The sequence below is a fragment of the Martes martes genome, assembly GCF_963455335.1.
Source record: "Martes martes genome assembly, chromosome: 11".
In the NCBI taxonomy this organism is placed as follows: domain Eukaryota; kingdom Metazoa; phylum Chordata; class Mammalia; order Carnivora; family Mustelidae; genus Martes; species Martes martes.
The window spans coordinates 85,030,414-85,047,172 of NC_137899.1; the positions used below are offsets into that span (position 1 = coordinate 85,030,414).

At 46.2% G+C, this 16,759-nt stretch overlaps 1 protein-coding gene across 1 annotated transcript in view; it reads right to left on the bottom strand.

The window, feature by feature from the left end:
* Nucleotides 1-13,857: 13,857 nt before the first annotated feature.
* The window catches only part of RBM28 (RNA binding motif protein 28), a 32,543-nt gene continuing 29,641 nt past the window's right edge, over nucleotides 13,858-16,759 (bottom strand). The window contains exon 19 of the mRNA XM_080818770.1: nucleotides 13,858-15,478. Within this exon, the coding sequence (XP_080674896.1) occupies nucleotides 15,344-15,478 (135 nt within the window). The 3' untranslated portion in view covers nucleotides 13,858-15,343. The remainder of the gene's footprint in view (nucleotides 15,479-16,759) is intronic.

Genomic DNA, 16,759 nt, shown 5'->3' on the forward strand with positions numbered 1-16,759 from the left:
CCAGAACCATGAGAAATAAATCTCTGCTGTTTATAAGCCATGCATTGGATGGTATCTTGTTACAGCAGCCTGGATAGACCAAGACACCCGGCATGATGTTTTCAAGATTCATCCCTATTGTAGCACGTATTAGAATATCATTCCTTTTTATGGTTGATTACTACTCCATTTTAGGCATACCACTATTATCCATTCATCCATTGATGGACGTTCGGGTTGTTTTCCTTTTTAGGTTATTACGAGCAATCCTGCTGTTAACATTAGTGTACGAGTGTATGTTTGAGTAATGTTAGTGTTAACATTAGTGTACGAGTGTATGTTTGAGTTCCTGCTTTCAATTATTTGAGGTATATGCCTAAGGGCTGAAATTGCTGAATCGTATGGTAAATCTATGTTTCGCTTTTTGAGGAATTGTTGGTTTTCATTTTTAAAATTTTTCTTCTGTATTTTTCAGATTTTCCCTACTAAACATGTATTATTTTTATAATCAGGATAAAAAATGAACATATTTATTTTCAAGCCTCTCCCACTGCTTTTCTTTCTTCTCTCTACACATAAAGCACCGCTCCCTTGGAGCCAAGCAAAAGATGGCTCAAATTTTCTTCTTAACGGAGAGCAACAGCTGCACAAAATGACTATTTTAACATGCACCTGGGATTTGTTTTAATCAGGCATGGTAAGATGATAGACATGGAGACCATTGCCTATCTTTTTTTCATTTTCTGGAGATATAATTGCCATATAACAAACATACTATCAGTTTAAGGTGTACACCATGGTGATTTGATACACATATATATTGCAAAATGATTATCACAATAAGGTTAGTTCACACACCTATGGCCTCATTGGGTTGCCATGACAACTGCCATTACAAGAATAGTTTATTGCTTACCATTCCCAAGAGAAGGGGGCCAGCCGCGCCACACAGAGAAGCATGGGGTTATGCAAAAGGCTGGAGGAGCTAGGAGAAAGCATGGGCACAAGCTTCCATTGTGATTTCCATGGGAAAGGCGAGGCAAGCCAGGTTGGACAGATTTAGGATTGACTAATTTGAATACTGTCTCAGTGGGCTCTGGGCTAAAGGGTTGGCCCCTAGTTGTTGGGTACCCGGCCCTGGGGTGATTTAGGGCAGGCGGAGTACAGACTTGGTGTGACAGAGATAATGAAGGAGGTGGGTTGCCTATGAAAGGAGTGCTCTCAGGCAAGGTGTTAACTTTCCCTGGAAATGAGCTAACCCTAGGAGGACCATCAAAGCCCCAGGATGTCAAAGCGTCATAAAATAGAGAAAACAAAAAACATGATTAATACCATGATGTATGTGCACGGTTTCTCTTCACAGCAGTTTGTCACAGAAAAGGTTGGAAGCCAATGAAAGTTCCATCAAAGCAGGAGGTAGTTAAGTGATGGCACAGTAATAGAATCCAATGCCAGGCAGCCATGAAAAAGAAAGGAACGATTTCCAAGAGATGTCACAAAAAGAAAAAAAACAAAACAAAACAAAACCCTGGTGCAAACACCAAGTGAAAAATTCTTCATTATATGTACCCAGGTGCTTGTATGTGCAGAGAATATCTCTGGAAGGGTGCCCAAGAATCCTAACATGGGGGCCTCCAGGCATGGGAACTCGATGGCTCAGGACCAAGGTTAGGAGGAAGAGAGTTTCTGTCTCTTTTAATTTTGTGCCATGTGAATGTGTTGCCTATTTCAAAAGGAATTACATAAAGCTTTTTTCAAAGAAAAGAAGAGAAAAGAAAAGGCCAGAGGCCCTGTTACACATGTTATGGGTTGCACTGCGTCTCTCAGAAAAATGCACTGAAGTCCTTCTAAGCCCAGGTGCCTGTGAATGTGACTTTCTTTGGAAAGAGGGTCTTTGTGGAGGTAGTCAGGTTACAGTGAGGTCATTAGGGTGGGCCCTAATCCAATACGACTAGTGTTCTTATAAGAAGAGAGATTTGGACATGGACACCCACACGAAGGGGAACACAGACACGAGACGGTAGTCGGGTAATGCCGAGATGGGAGGACACATCTTAGACCAAGGAACGTCAATGCCAGATTTACCAGCAAATGTCAGAAGCTAGCAGAGTCAAAGAAGAGAATCTAACACCTTGCTAACACCTTGATTTTGGATTTCCAGCCTCCAGAACTGCAGGACAACACATTTCTGTAATTTTAAGCCCCCCAGCTTGGGTGCTTTGTCATGGCAGCCCTAGGAAATTAATACGGGCCCCTCTCAACTTCCCCTAGAACCCCAAGTTTCCTGGTTATAATGCTGGCAGATGCTTTGAGCGAAGCTCAAGGTGGAGACTCAGTCTCTGAACATGAACCCTCAAGGACCATGAACGCTCCTTCTGGCCAGAATCTCTGACCTCTGGGTTCTTCTCTGTCCCTTGTCTGAGGGCTCCAAGCAGAGCTGGGTAAGACCCTTGGATCAGACATCCTGAGGCGAATTGGGGCTTGGTTCCTAGAATTTGAGCTCCAAGCTGGCCGGAACTGAATTCTGTACAGTGCCCTCCCTCTGCAGTCCCCCTGGAGCTCCTGGCAGGAAGTCAGGACTCAGTTAACATTTGCTGAGTGAAGGCAGGCACCGTCTATCTTGTGTCTCATTTGATCATTCAGTCAAAACACTCCGAGCATCTGCCTCCTGACCTTGTGAGGATTAAAGCCGCTAATGCCCACAGACCCTTAACAAGATGCCTGGAATGTAACAAGAGGGCGATTAGAAGCAGTTATTAATACTGTGTTACACTTTGGCAACTAAGCATGTTTCCTTATAGCAAAATTGGCAAGAAGGTTTCACCTCGCATGCCAACTCCCGTTGTCGACTGAGGTCGCCTAGACTGTTGTGTTGAAAAGATGTTGAGGTCAAGTCTGGGCTGGGTCACAATAAGTTACCAAGGATTGCCAGGGGCCAAGAGGTAGGGTGGTGGCCTGGGTGCCCCTGATCTGGGGTCTCCTCACAGCATTCCATCTCTCCCATTGACAGAGCCAGCTCCTCATAGAGGTAAAACATGGACACAAGACAGACTGTTCTCCCTGCGGTTTTGTAGGGAAGAAGCAAAGGCTGAGGAGGGCACGTTGCCCTGGGAGCAGAGCCTCATCCCTGAGTCTGGGTCTCCCTGCAGAGGTCATGGTGGGGCCAGTGCCACGCTCCTAGTCTCAAGGACAGGGTGGGCTCCCTCGCCCCCAGGCAGGAGGGAGGTGGAAATTAGCCAGTCGTCTGGTGGTGGGCAAACACTTCTAGGACAATATCCTTTCTCCCCCTTCCCATGAATTTACCCAGGGCACTGGGTGCAAAGGCATCACGGAGCCCCTTCCTCCCAGGCACCCCAGAGACTGCTGGCCCTGATCGAGGACTTCCCCACTCCTTCACAACGCTTTTCCATTCAGCGCACACTAATGGTCCTGCCAAACAGGCTTTATCACCTCTACAGATGAGCAAAGAGAAGACTGAAGGGCCTCATGGTTTGTCCAAGGTCATCCTCCTGTCCCTTGGCCTTCGTCTTGTGTCACCACAGCCTCCTGGGGAGATTGGCTGTGTGTGGGGCAGAGGGCGGGCTTCACGTCAGGGAGGAGCAGCCCCACACTCTTTCCTGCCCGTTGGCACTGCTGGGGACACACCTGGCCCTGCCCGGCTCCTATGGTGTTTTTTACCCTCCAGAACTTGGAATCTCTTGGAAGGAGACTTTCCTTCTTTTGTCCCTCATCCGACTGGAGCAACTCAGATCCTTCACTACCTCCATAGGAAAGGACACTTGTCCTTAGGTAGTCCCTTTTTAAAGCCCTACATTGCCTGAATCTCGCCGAGAGGCTAGAAACGCAGATGCCCTGTGACAGTTTCCTGGGAGCCATGTTGGTCCTGCCCCTGGGAACACTTATGCTTCCTGGAAAGTTTGGGCACCCCAGTTCACCATGGGGCGGGGGGTGGGGGATTCTCCTGGCAATAGCTCTCACTGCATTCACTTAAGTGCCTGCTCTCTACCAAATATGCCCTGGGAGCTGGGCAGACAGAGGCAAAGACACCCCACCCCACCCACCCTCCTACAGCTGTACCCCAGCAGGGAGGACAGGTCCAGAAATAGACTTTCGGCGGTGCCACTGAGGGATCCATGGGTGCTCTGGCTGTACAGAGGGGACTGACTCAGCTAATTAGCCCACGACCAGGCTATATATTCTGAGCTGTGTGGAAATGCATGGGGTGCTTGGTGCAGGTGGTGAGTTTCCTGTCCCAGAAGGTCTGCAAGCAGAGGGCAAAGGGACTGCCAGCTTACCTACACAGATTTCCCTTCTGTTATCTTCATCCAGGCTCTCAGTGTGGGGATAGGATGCGATAAGCCTTTGCTCAATGGGATAATTTAGCACATGCCTGGGGAACTGTTAGCAGCTATTATGAACTATTATATTTGACTTTAAAGCACCCATCCTCTTGCGGAGAGTAAGGGAACAGGAGGCAAAGGATTCTTCCCCTGTGCCAGCCACATCCACACACAGCTGGCCACGGGGCAGGAGAGCCTGGCTGGCAGCTGTCCCCACAGAGCCGGAGCAAGGGTGTGTGAGCTCCTGAGCAGCCGCTTCAATCTTAATGTCCCTTTAATAGTCCTTGTCAAATTGCCATGGCTCTCCCCAGAGATTTCCATGACTATGGAAAATGAATAGCCAGTATCTGACCTCCAGGGGAATGACGATGCCTACAGGATTCCAGGAAAGGCCATACACAAACCAAGTGGAGCCAAGTCACCCTTTCGGAGACGCAAAGCCAAGGTAAGGAAGTCATAAAATAAAGGCATTAGCTGCTCAAATTCTTTTCACCGGTTTCGATGTATATGAGTGCATTTGGCTTCTGGCAGCAGAGAGGGAGAGGGAGGGAGACGGAGAGCAACTTCCAAAATCTGGGTTGGCTCTTTTCTTTTGCCCTGAGGGCAAAGGAGGTGGTGAAGCACAGGACTTCATTTTTCAGTTAATAATTTATCATCAGAACTTGGCATTATTAATTACATGAACAAAGTTTTTAAAAGTCTTGCTACCATCCAAAGAACGTGCAAGAATAAAGTGTCCTTCCTTTTCTTACCACATAATTTGAGAAAGAGAAACCATTTTTTATCCTAAAAACATTTGATGGACCCGGCAAAAAGTGTTTTGAAATACAAGACAGTTCCTTAAATAGGCCCCAGAGACAGCTCTGGGCCAGGTCAGAGCCCTGCTCTGGTCCTTGCTCGGGTGGCCGGGGATCTTAGCAGAGCCAGCCAGTGGCCACCAGCTGTGAGGTGGTGGGAATGATTGCCCCTCAATGACCTCAGGAGAACGGTCCAGAACGATTGCCCCTCGGTCACCTCGGCCAGGATTGTTGTGAAGAGCACCTGAGGTAAGGAGTAAGCAAAGGCTCTGAAAAAGCAAGCTGCCTGCAGAGCTGACTCTCATGTGAGAGGAGCAGTACTCAGGCCCAGTCCCTGCCAAGGTGGGGTCCTGGGGCCACTCTGCACCTGTCACAGCCAGACAGGTTCCTCGGGCAACTTCAGCAACTTCTCCCATAACCAGGCTGCCCACCCCCTCCGACTGCCTCTGGCAAGGGTCAGGAGAAATGAGAAGGAAGGAGAAGTTTTCCTCTGTGTTCTTTCTCCCATCAGGAGGCAAGCTTGAAGCCGGGAGAGTTTGGGGAACATCCCTACTCACCCCAAGCCTTGGCTCCCCTCTCCCACAGGTGAGGGAGGGTAGCTGAGGTTGATGGGCAGTCCCCAGCCCTGCCTTTGCCCACACTCCACGACCGACACTATTAAAACAACAAAACTCAACTGAGTAGATTTGAAGATATAATTGACTTTATTAAACAATTCATGAATAGGGCAGCAGCCCATCTAGCTGAGGATCCAAGTTCCCAGTAGAGGGGAACTGCTGTGAGGAGCTGTACAAAACGGAAGGGTTTTCCAGAGGGAGGGTGGAGCAAGAAAGTTATTAGGAAAAGAAAAGAAAGCAAAGCCACCTTCCCTTAGATAAAAAGCGAAGGGGTGTTATTAGGTGGATTACTTAATTTTCCTTTGGGGGACAGTGAGGGCCCCGTGTGACAGATGACCTCATTGGTGCTTATCAGAAAATTCCTGATTGACAGGCTGAGAATTAGATTTCTGGGGGAGACTGAAATGGAAAGTTAGGCATTAAGCCTGGGTTTTGTGGCTTGGCTTAAGAGACACCATTTCAGCCTGTGGTTTGCTTTTTTAATGACCTAGAACCCATGGCTGTGGCCCTACCCCTCTCAACAGCCACAGAGCCACAGGCTTTTCTGAGCCACATCATCAAGGATGTGGTGACACGCAGGATATGGGCTTCCTTCGGGAAACTTTTTTGTGCCAATGGGAAACCTAAGGATGACATGGGGCAGGCCATGTGGCCAGAGACAGGTGAGGTCGGAGCACTGGCCTGGGAGTCAGGAGACCTGGGCTTGTATCCCAGCCCCACCCAGTGCCACCTACCCTGTTTGGGCCTCAGTTTGCCCTGTCTCTGAAATGGGTATCACAGCCTCCAATCCGCCTACCACACAAGGCAGGCCTGGGGTCTGACTAGACGAGGGAGGCTGCTCTCCAGCTTCCGACACCGCAGGCCTGGCGGGAGTCGCAGCACCCAGCCTCTCAGGTGTTCTTCATTTATTCCTGGCATTAGCCAATTCTGAAGAAATACAGGTCTGCTTTGCCCTCCAGGACCCTGCTGCAGAGCTGGTGGCCGTTGTGAGGGCTGGATAACACCACGTACTTGGCCACGGCTGGCCACCATGCTGCTGGGGCAGGGATGTTCACTGGGGTGCTCTTACAAGTTATTATCTGTAATCCTGACACCAACTACAACTCTGCACCCAAGTCCCATGTGTGGAGTCTTCCCCAGACTAAACGATTCTCTGACACCAGCTTGGGGGGTCCTGCAATTTGGTTCTGACATTATCTACCTGGAGATAACATCACATTCCACAGGGTAAGGGTTCAGTCCTACAAGACTGCCTGCTGCCCCTGGCCCCTTTAGACGCCAGTCACAGATCCAGGCTGTCACCCGTGCTTCTGACCAAATGGCTGTGAGATCAGAGGTTCCAACAACCCCTCCTTGAGTTTGACTAATTGACTGGAGTGGCTCACAGAACTTACAGAAACATTTTATGCAGTAGATTGCCAGGTTATTATAAACGATAGAACTCAGGGAGAGCCAGACAGGAGAGAAGCATGGGACAAGGTCTGGGGAAAGGGGGCAGAGCTTCCCTGCCCTCACTGGGCACTCTACTCTCCCCTTATCTCCATGTGTTCACCAACCTGGAGGTTCTCCAAAATCCACACTTGGGTTTTTATGGACACTTCATCACGTAGGCCTGAGTGTGACTAAATCATTGGTCACTGGCGACTGAACTCAATCTCCAGCCTCCAATCACATGGTCAGCTGTTCTCACAACCAGCCCCCATCCTTAAGTGCATCCCAAAATCACCTCATTAACAAAAGACACCTTAATTGCTCTCTTCACAGGAAGTTCCAAGGGTTTTAGGAGCTCTATGCGGAGACAAGGAGACAAAGACCAAATATGTATTTCTTACTATAAATCACAATACCACGTTATTTTATTAGAAGGGTGCACCAGAATTCTATCTTCTCATTGCAAATAGGAAAAGAACAATGTTCTGGACCTCTCCCTCAATCTGAGGTGCCAAGTGCCATGACAGGATCTTCCCCAACGTGGGCTAACATACAAAGACCGAATCTTTTCTGAAGTAGTCTCCAAGGGAAAACCTCGTCAAAGCTTCAAAGCATCTGAGTATCTTTTGGTTGAAAAGCACATGTAGACGATGGAGTGTCCATCCATGAAAGAGGAAGAGGAGGGAAAATGGAGAGAGGTTGAGAGTGAGGAGACACTTGAGAATCCATTTCTTACAGCTAGGTTTTTGCACAAAGAGCCTTTAACAACCAGCCCTACGCATGAGGGTAGGAGTCCCTCAGGCAGAGGGGACAGGCCTCCGGGATGGGTTGGGTTCTAGCCATAAGGCAGACCAAGCAGCATCTGAGGGGAGTTGCTGGTGGACTGAAGCTCAGACAACAGTGCAGGGAAGAGGAGGAGAAAAGGAGGGTTAGGAACTGACATTTATTGAGCACCTACTGTAAGGAATGAGGCTGAGCAAAAAAGAAACAAAAGGACAGGTTGGGAAGAGGTCACTGCAGCAGATGACAGTCTGGTGTATCCCTCATCTTCACCATCCTCCATAACCCACGGTCAGCCATGTCCCAAGCCCTGGGGCTGGGATCACAGAGCAAGTTCTTGCCATCGGTGGCTCACAGTCTCCTTGGGGAGGCAAGACCTAAAGAAATGACAGGTCACCCACAGTCCCGTATGCTCTGTCAATGGCTGCCACCTAGTAAGTGTCAGAGACTGAGGGAGGGATTGCAGTCCCCTGGTTTGGGCAGGGGCCCCAGGGAGAAATCTGGCCTGAACGTGAAGGCCAGATAGCATACCAGCAGAAAGGTGTTCACTTTGGACAAGGAATTAGCATGGATGGACAAGGAACAATAAAATGGGGTCAGCTGGTGTACTCAAGGGGCTATGACTAGCTGTTTATTATTCTTTTTCTGTTACTTTGTATTTGGGGGCCCTTTCACAGACCTCACTCAGGAAATGACTCTGTTGTCCTCCATAAGCCCAGCTAAGCCTCAAAACAGATGGCCTTCAGTGAGTTCAACAGAATGAAATGAACTCCTACTATGTGTAAATCATTGTTACGTACTGCAGAGTACATAGGAAAGTGTGAAATATAGTCCCTGCCCTCAAGGGCAGGAAGGATTTTCCTTCTGTCAAATGGCCAGTGACAGAGATTCAGGATGACTGCAGCAGTGAAGTCCTCTGTCTGATAAATGGCGGCGGGCTCTGGGCAGCACAGACAAGTCTAAGGAAAACCAGATTAGCCATCTATCAAGACGCTCCATCTGTGGGGGGCCCAAAGGTGTTCGGTGACTCTGCAGTTTTCTTCTCAGGATTAGTTACCAGGCTCAGTCTTGTGTCTCCCACATTCCTCCCCGTGTATTCCTTCACAAGCACGGGAGCCTGTCTGCAGCCAAACGCCCGTTCAGAATCAAAAGCCAGAGTAATTGCAGAGATACCTACGACCCATCCGTGGCTGGGCCACTGAACAGCACCCCAATCAATGAGCAGTCTCAGACTCTGCAGTTACTCCTGGTAAGGAAGAGGCATCAGAACAAGAACTAGAGAATAAGACAACGCCTGTGAGTAACATCTACATCAGTCAACCCTGGACAAAGGAAGTCTGCACATCTCTACCTGGCCTGAGAGAAACGAAGCAACCTCCTCCCGGCCCTGGAAGCACAATTAGGGCTGAGCGGGGGGAAAGGCACAGGCGAACGTGATCTGAAACAAACTGAAATACCAGTTTATCTTGGGCATCCCACAGTCTGACGATGTAGGTATTGCCATGATGGAGCGGAGAAGTTTCAGGAACTTACCAAGTTGTGTGGGGCAGAGCTGCTACTTCTATGACAGAGCTGGCAGATGCCTGTCAATCATGTTTCAAAAAGTGAGTCACGGGGATATGAAGCAGACAACTAGCTCCTTGGGTCAATCAGAGGGCATAAGACTGAAGATTCTGGGTGGTCAGCACTCACTCTGGCATATCTGACCCCCTGCTTCCTCAGATGACTGAAGGCCAAATAATGGTCAGAAAGGGATCTCTGGTGCCCTCAGGTTCTGGGCTCTGAATGCTTCAGTGGAAAAACTCTTTTCAAGGCAAAAACATACCACAAGATGTTTGGAAGTATTTTGAAAAATGAGTTCATTTTCAGCTATAAGAAAGAATGAAATCTTGCCATTTGCAACGACATGGATGGAACTAGAGAGTTTCATGCTAAGTGAAATAAGTCAGTCAGAGAAAGACAAATAGCTTATGATTTCACTCATATGTAAATTTAAGAAACAAAGCAAATGAGCAAAAGAAAAAAGAGAGACAAACCAAGAAACAGACTCTTAACTATAAAGAACAACCTATGGTTACCAGAGGGGAGGTGGGGGAAAGGGGGAAAGAGGTGATGGGGATTAAGGAGTGCGCTTGTCATGATTAGCACCAGTGATGTATATAATTACTGAATTGCTATATTGTACACCTGAAACGAATAGAACACTGTATGTTAGCTACACTGGAATTAAAATGAAAAACTTAAAAAAGAATGAATTCACATGTCCTAACTCCATCTCAGAAGTTTACAGATCTCACTTCAAGACAGTTGAAACATAATGCTGTTGCAGGCTAACCACAAAGGAAGGGACTGTACCTCCTAGATCAGAGTCCTCAAAACTGTCAAGTAACCCCTTCAAAAGCAAAGAAATAGCACACAATCTTAAGACTCTATAAAAGAAAGATTTCTGAGCCAGGGTACCATAACCAAGCAGGAAGACGCTCCTGAAACTTAACAATCTGACTGAAGGCATTTGGTCTTAGATGTTAACGAAATGGTGGTGTTTTTTTAACTAAGCAGTCTAAACCTCTATCTTCATGTTCAATTCAGAAAATTCCATTTCATGAAACTTTAGGCTCTGAAGTGAAGAAGCAAGCACAACTCTCATGCATTAATACTCCCAAGGAAAAGGTAAATGGAGCTACCCAGATAACCCCCAGTAAGGTGTCCCGAAGGACAATACCATATAAGGAATCTGGTTGTTGAGAAAGTGGATGACTGATCTGCATATCACTTTTTAAAAGCACTGAGCACTAACTCTGCTAGGTTGCTAACGCTCTCAGAAGCAGCATCTGGATCTAAGAGAATATGGCAAAGCTATCTGAATGAACACCAATTTTTATCTATTCTAAATGTTAAGACATATGAATGTTAATTTATATATATTTGTATACTCCCCCAAAAAAGTATCTGGTGAGCAGAGTTGGCCAAGAGAAAACAGACTAGCTGACAGGCAGGTGGTGGAGAGTCAGTCCGTGTACACCTTGATAATGTATCTTGCTCCCTCTACGGTATACAGACCCTCCTAGGACAGGTGTGTGGCCAAGCTACTAAAAGAATGTTTCAAACTTCCTAAATCACACTGTCTCAAGAGAACTCTGGAGATACAGCCCCTGTCCTTTGGTTCTTGCCCAAGGAAGGCTTTTAAGTATTTTCAGGGTCTCTCCTTTATCCATTTTTAACCAATGTAGGACATTTTTGAGCATTCATTGGTCCTCCCAAGATACTACGACAGCCATAGCCCTAGGGTTGCAACAGTTCTCAAGTAAGCACCATTTATTATAGCACCAGCTTGGACTAGAGAGTCAAGAACCTTGGACTATATTTCCAATTCTTTCTCTGACCCACTGGGTATTGTTTCTTCCTTTGCCCATTTTTTTTTCATTCAAAAAATCTTTACTCCTTATATGGAACCAGAAAAGACCTCGAATAGCCAAAAGAATATTGAAAAAGAAAGCCAAAGTCGGTGGCATCACAATTCCAGACTTCAAGCTCTATTACAAAGCTGTCATCATCAAGACAGTATGGTACTGGCACAAAAACAGACATATAGACCAATGGAACAGAATAGAGAGCCCAGAAATAGACCCTCAACTCTATGGTCAACTAATCTTCGACAAAGCAGGAAAGAATATCCAATGGAAAAAAGACAGCCTCTTCAACAAATGGTGCTGGGAAAATTGGACAGCCACATGCAGAAAAATGAAATTGGACTATTTCCTTACACCACACACGAAAACAGACTCAAAATGGATGAAGGACCTCAATGTGTGAAAGGAATCTATCAAAATCCTTGAGGACAATGCAGGCAGCAACCTCTTTGACCTCAACTGCAGCAACTTCTTCCTAGGAACATTGCCAAAGGCAACAGAAGCAAGGGCAAAAATGAACTATTGGGATTTCATCAAGATCAAAAGCTTTTGCACAGCAAAGGAAACAGTTAACAAAACCAAAAGACAACTGACAGAATGGGAGAAGATATTTGCAAACGACATATCAGATAAAGGGCTAGTATCCAAAATCTATAAAGAACTTATCAAACTCAATACCCAAAGAACAAATAATCCAGTCAAGAAATGGGCAGAGGACATGAACAGACATTTCTGCAAAGAAGACATCCAGATGGCCAACAGACACATGAAAAAATGCTCCACATCACTCGGCATCAGGGAAATACAAATCAAAACCACAATGAGATACCACCTCACACCAGTCAGAATGGCTAAAATTAACAAGTCAAGAAATGACAGATGCTGGCGAGGACGCGGAGAGAGGGGAACCCTCCTACACTGCTGGTGGGAATGCAAGCTGGTGCAACCACTCTGGAAAACAGTGTGGAGGTTCCTCAAAAAACTGAAAATAGAGCTACCCTACGACCCAGCAACTGCACTCCTGGGTATATATCCTAAAGATACAAACGTGGTGCTCCGAAGGGGCACGTGCACCCGAATGTTTATAGCAGCAATGTCCACAATAGCCAAACTGTGGAAAGAGCCTAGATGTCCATCAACAGATGAATGGATAAAGAAGATGTGGTATATATACACAATGGAATACTATGCAGCCATCAAAAGACATGAAATCTTGCCATTTGCGACGACGTGGATGGAACTAGAGGGTATCATGCTTAGCGAAATAAGTCAATCGGAGAAAGACAACTATCATATGATCTCTTTGATATGAGGAAGTGGAGATGCAAGGCAGGGGGGGTTGGGGGGAGGTAGGAAAAGAAAAAATGAAAAGATGGGATTGGGAGGGAGACAAACCATAAAAGACTCAATTTCAAGAAACAGACTGAGGGTTGCGGTGGGGAGGGGGGACAGGAGAGGGTGGTGGGGAAATGGACATTGGGGAGGGTATGGGCTATGATGAGTGCTGTGAAATGTGTAAACCTGACGATTCACAGACCTGTACCCCTGGGGATAAAAATACATTATATGTTTATTAAAATAAAAAAATTAAAAAAAAAATAAAAAAACAAAAAAACAAAAAAACAAAACCAAAAAAAAAAATCTTTACTCCTTACCTACTATGTGCCAGGTTCAACTCTAGGTGCTGTGCCCCCAGGACCAATGAGAAATCAAGTTCCTCTCACAAAGCATACATTCTAACTAGGGGAACAAACACACACTCTCGGAGAGACTGAGTGCTTGTTAGAAAACAAGCACAGTAACAGGACTCAATGATGGGGGCGGGATAGAGAGGAGGGGAAGAAGAACACTGCTTTGGCTAGGAAAGAGATCCAGGAGGAGTGACAGCTCAGTGGAATGCTGAGTGAAAAGCAAAAGATCTGAGGGAAAACTTCTCCAGGCGAAGGGAACAAACACGAAGGTTCTGAGGTGGTAGAGTCAAAGGAACTGAAGGAAGGGCTGGGAAGCCAAAAATGAAATAAAGGGAGACAGATAGAGACAAGCAGGAGAGGGGGCAGGGGCTGGCGAACCGAGGGCACTGTCTGTTGCGGGAGCTATACCATCTCAGCCTGGGGCAGACTTCATGAGGACCAAGTAGCTGCAGAACCCCACAGAGAGAATGAGGACGTCTGCCTTAGAAAGGGGCCTCAGGGACTAGGGTAGAGACATAAAGGCCATCTTCAGGTCATCCTGGGGTCAAACATTACTCAGCTGACCAATCCTTACGGCCTCCTCTAGCCCAGTCCTCGGGTACTGGAACCCCCTGGCACTATCCCGAACTTACTCTACTTGGTCTGTTCCAGAGATGGGACTCATGCCCCTCTGACAGCTACACTGAAGTTCTTCCAAAACCCAATTCCTTGTGACTTTTACTCATTTGCCTCCATATATCCTTCTGCGCTCTACCAACAGTTAATAACATTCCAAGAATTCCCTTCTCAGGCAAGTCAGACCAGTTTCTTTCAGTTACTCATTTGACTTTCTAAAGTCTAACTTTTTATTATGGGAAATATCAAATGTCCACAAAAGCAGAGAGAATGGTATAATACATCTCCATTTACCTATGACCAGTTTCAACAACAACCAATTCATGACCAATTGTGTTTCCATCTCTCTTTCTGACTTCCTTCACCAACTTGGTCATTACATTTGTCTCATAGGTATGGTATGGCCAACCCAGAATACCAGCAGCTCACTCACTGGAGACGTCCCATTTCTACTGCTAATGATCCCATTACATGTGTGGCAGCCATACTGTTGCTTCATAATGTGAATTCATTCAACTCAAACTCTCCAATCAGAACTTGTGCCTGCAGGGCTTTTGAACCCAAGTGAAGGAATTAATGTTTGCCCCAGTGATTTTCATTTTATCAGATTCAGCCCATCCCTTCAGACTATCATGATGTTTTTTGGATCTAGACTCTCTAATATTTACTCACCATCCCTCCCAGCTTTTGCGATACCTCCAAAATTTGGGGAAGTAATGAGTCATCTCTATCCTCTCTGAGGATAAAAAAAGAAAGGATTAAAAAAAAGAGTATGAATTAGAATGAATGAATTAGAAAAAGAGTATAGCCAAAATGGATCAGAAAAAACCTTTAGTTCAACTGCTTACTCTACAGATGAGAAAACCAAGGCTGAGAGAGTCTGTGTCTGATTCAAGGCCATCCATTAGGTAAAGGCAGGACAACCTAGAGCCTAGGCCTCATGCTCACCGCTCCCTCCACCAACTCCTACCTCTGCTAAGTCCTGAGGAGGGAAAATGTGGGTCATCACCAGTGAGGCTACTGACAGTGGGTCACTGCAAACCGCAACTGCTCATAATAACCCACTTATCTGGCTAGCAATTATCAGGGGTTGCTCTCTGCCAGGCCCCACTGCCCTCAATGACTTTCCCAGTCTCTCCCATTCTCTGAGATTAGGTTGGAAATCATCTTTTTCCATTCTTACTTAATTCCTGCATTATGTAGAACTATGTAACTGAACTAGAGTTACGAATGTCAATGTTCATAAATAATAAAGGATTCACATCTATTAGAAATGAGAAATAAGTTTGTTATTCAAAAAGCCAAAAAATAGCTCATTTAAAGGAAACACTTAACAAAATACACATCTTAAAAATTCAGCCCTCAAGAATCCTCTTTCCCACTGTTTCCATTTGAGAAACAAAGGACTGAATGGGTAACAATTACAGACACAATTCACACAGTAACTTGGATAATACACAAAAAGCATCGATGTTTTTCTGAGATTTCTCTTTGTGGTTCACTAATCACACACTGAGGAGGGGCCCAAAGTTCAAATGTGCACAGCCCAAGGGGCCTCCCAAAAAAGTGGCAGTGCCCTGGGGAGGAAGGGGGGGGTGTCCTTCCCTCAGAGAATAACATTAGGGGGTGGTAACCTGGGAGCTTGACCAAGAATCCAGCTTCTTATCCAGTCCGCTGCCACCATCAACTGTCAAACCATTTGCTCCTCTTTGCAAGAGCTCCTCCTTTAGAAGGTCCCAGTAATTTCTGCTTGTATTGTTCGACCAGCTGGTTGAAGCGGATTTCGGTCTTATTTCCCTTAGCTTTTTTCCTAAGAGCCTATAAATGAAAGGTAAGGAAAAACAAGATCATCAATTTCAAGCACTGAATGTCACCTTGCCTTTATGCCAACCAAGAGAGAAAATAAGAAATCCTGTCAGCCACAAGAGGTGGACATTCAGAGAGTGACCCTTAGAAAAACCCAAATGAACCATCCGTTGGCAAGAAACCAGACCGGGAACACCTAAGAGAAGGTCCCACTAAAACACTGCAGGAGCTGCAGAGCTCTCGCTCTCAACTGCTCCTGCGAGAATCTTTTCACACGAGTCAGCCCAGAGTTTGCATTTCTTGCTGGCCCTTTCCCTCAACAAGAATCCTGCTTACGCAATTTCAGAGATGGAGCTCTATAAGACAGTATGGTGTGGGTCAGACTTCCCAGAGGCACAGACTCCTTGAGTAGGAGAAGCTAATGCTTCTTTTACCCTTGAAACTTAGAAGGAACTAGGGAAGGGGAAAAGAAATCTTGACCTCAAATATTCAAGAATGTAAAACCACAACTTTCTACTAAAAGGAACTAGGGCCGCTTGGAAAAATGGCCAATGCCAGGACCAGGGAAGAAATATGTAAGATGAGCTGGGACATCCGTTCTACCAGAAAGGACTCCACCAAAACAGGGTCATATCGGAAGGACTCAGGACCCAACTGAAGGGCCTTCTGCTGGCCAAAATGGGACAAGAATAATAGCTGCATTTGATTGCAACACATCAAGTATACAAAAACTCAGGAATCTGTAATACTGAAAAGATCTTACTGGTCACCAAAGGAGGGTGGTAGGGCACCAACTCATTACTCTGAAAACTGATAAAGAGAAATGAAATCAAGCATTTATCCTGCCTTTCCTATATAAATGGTTATATCATGGTAACCATATAGTTGACCAAGGAAGATTATTTTCTCTAGAATTCTACCAAAACAATGCAAAAGAACTGGGGGGGAAAAAAAGCCCCAAAACCAAAACGCTAGAAAATCACCATTCTGCACCCCATATTGAAATCATGGATATAGACAGTAATTGTCAGTGGGTGCTAAAACCATTAGATGCGAGGCTGACGGGAACTTCACAAATGGGAGAGAGGCAGACAACCTCTAAGCCTACAGATCTACTGATGAACCTGAGCATCACTAAAAATGGGGCAACCAGACATTATGTGCCTTAGGATGCTGATGCACCAGTAAGCACCCAGCACCACCCATGAAAAACTCTTGCCGAGAAAACTGAACTCAAGGGGCGCCTGGCTGGCTCAGCTGGTGGAGCATGCGACTCTTAATCTCTGGGTTATG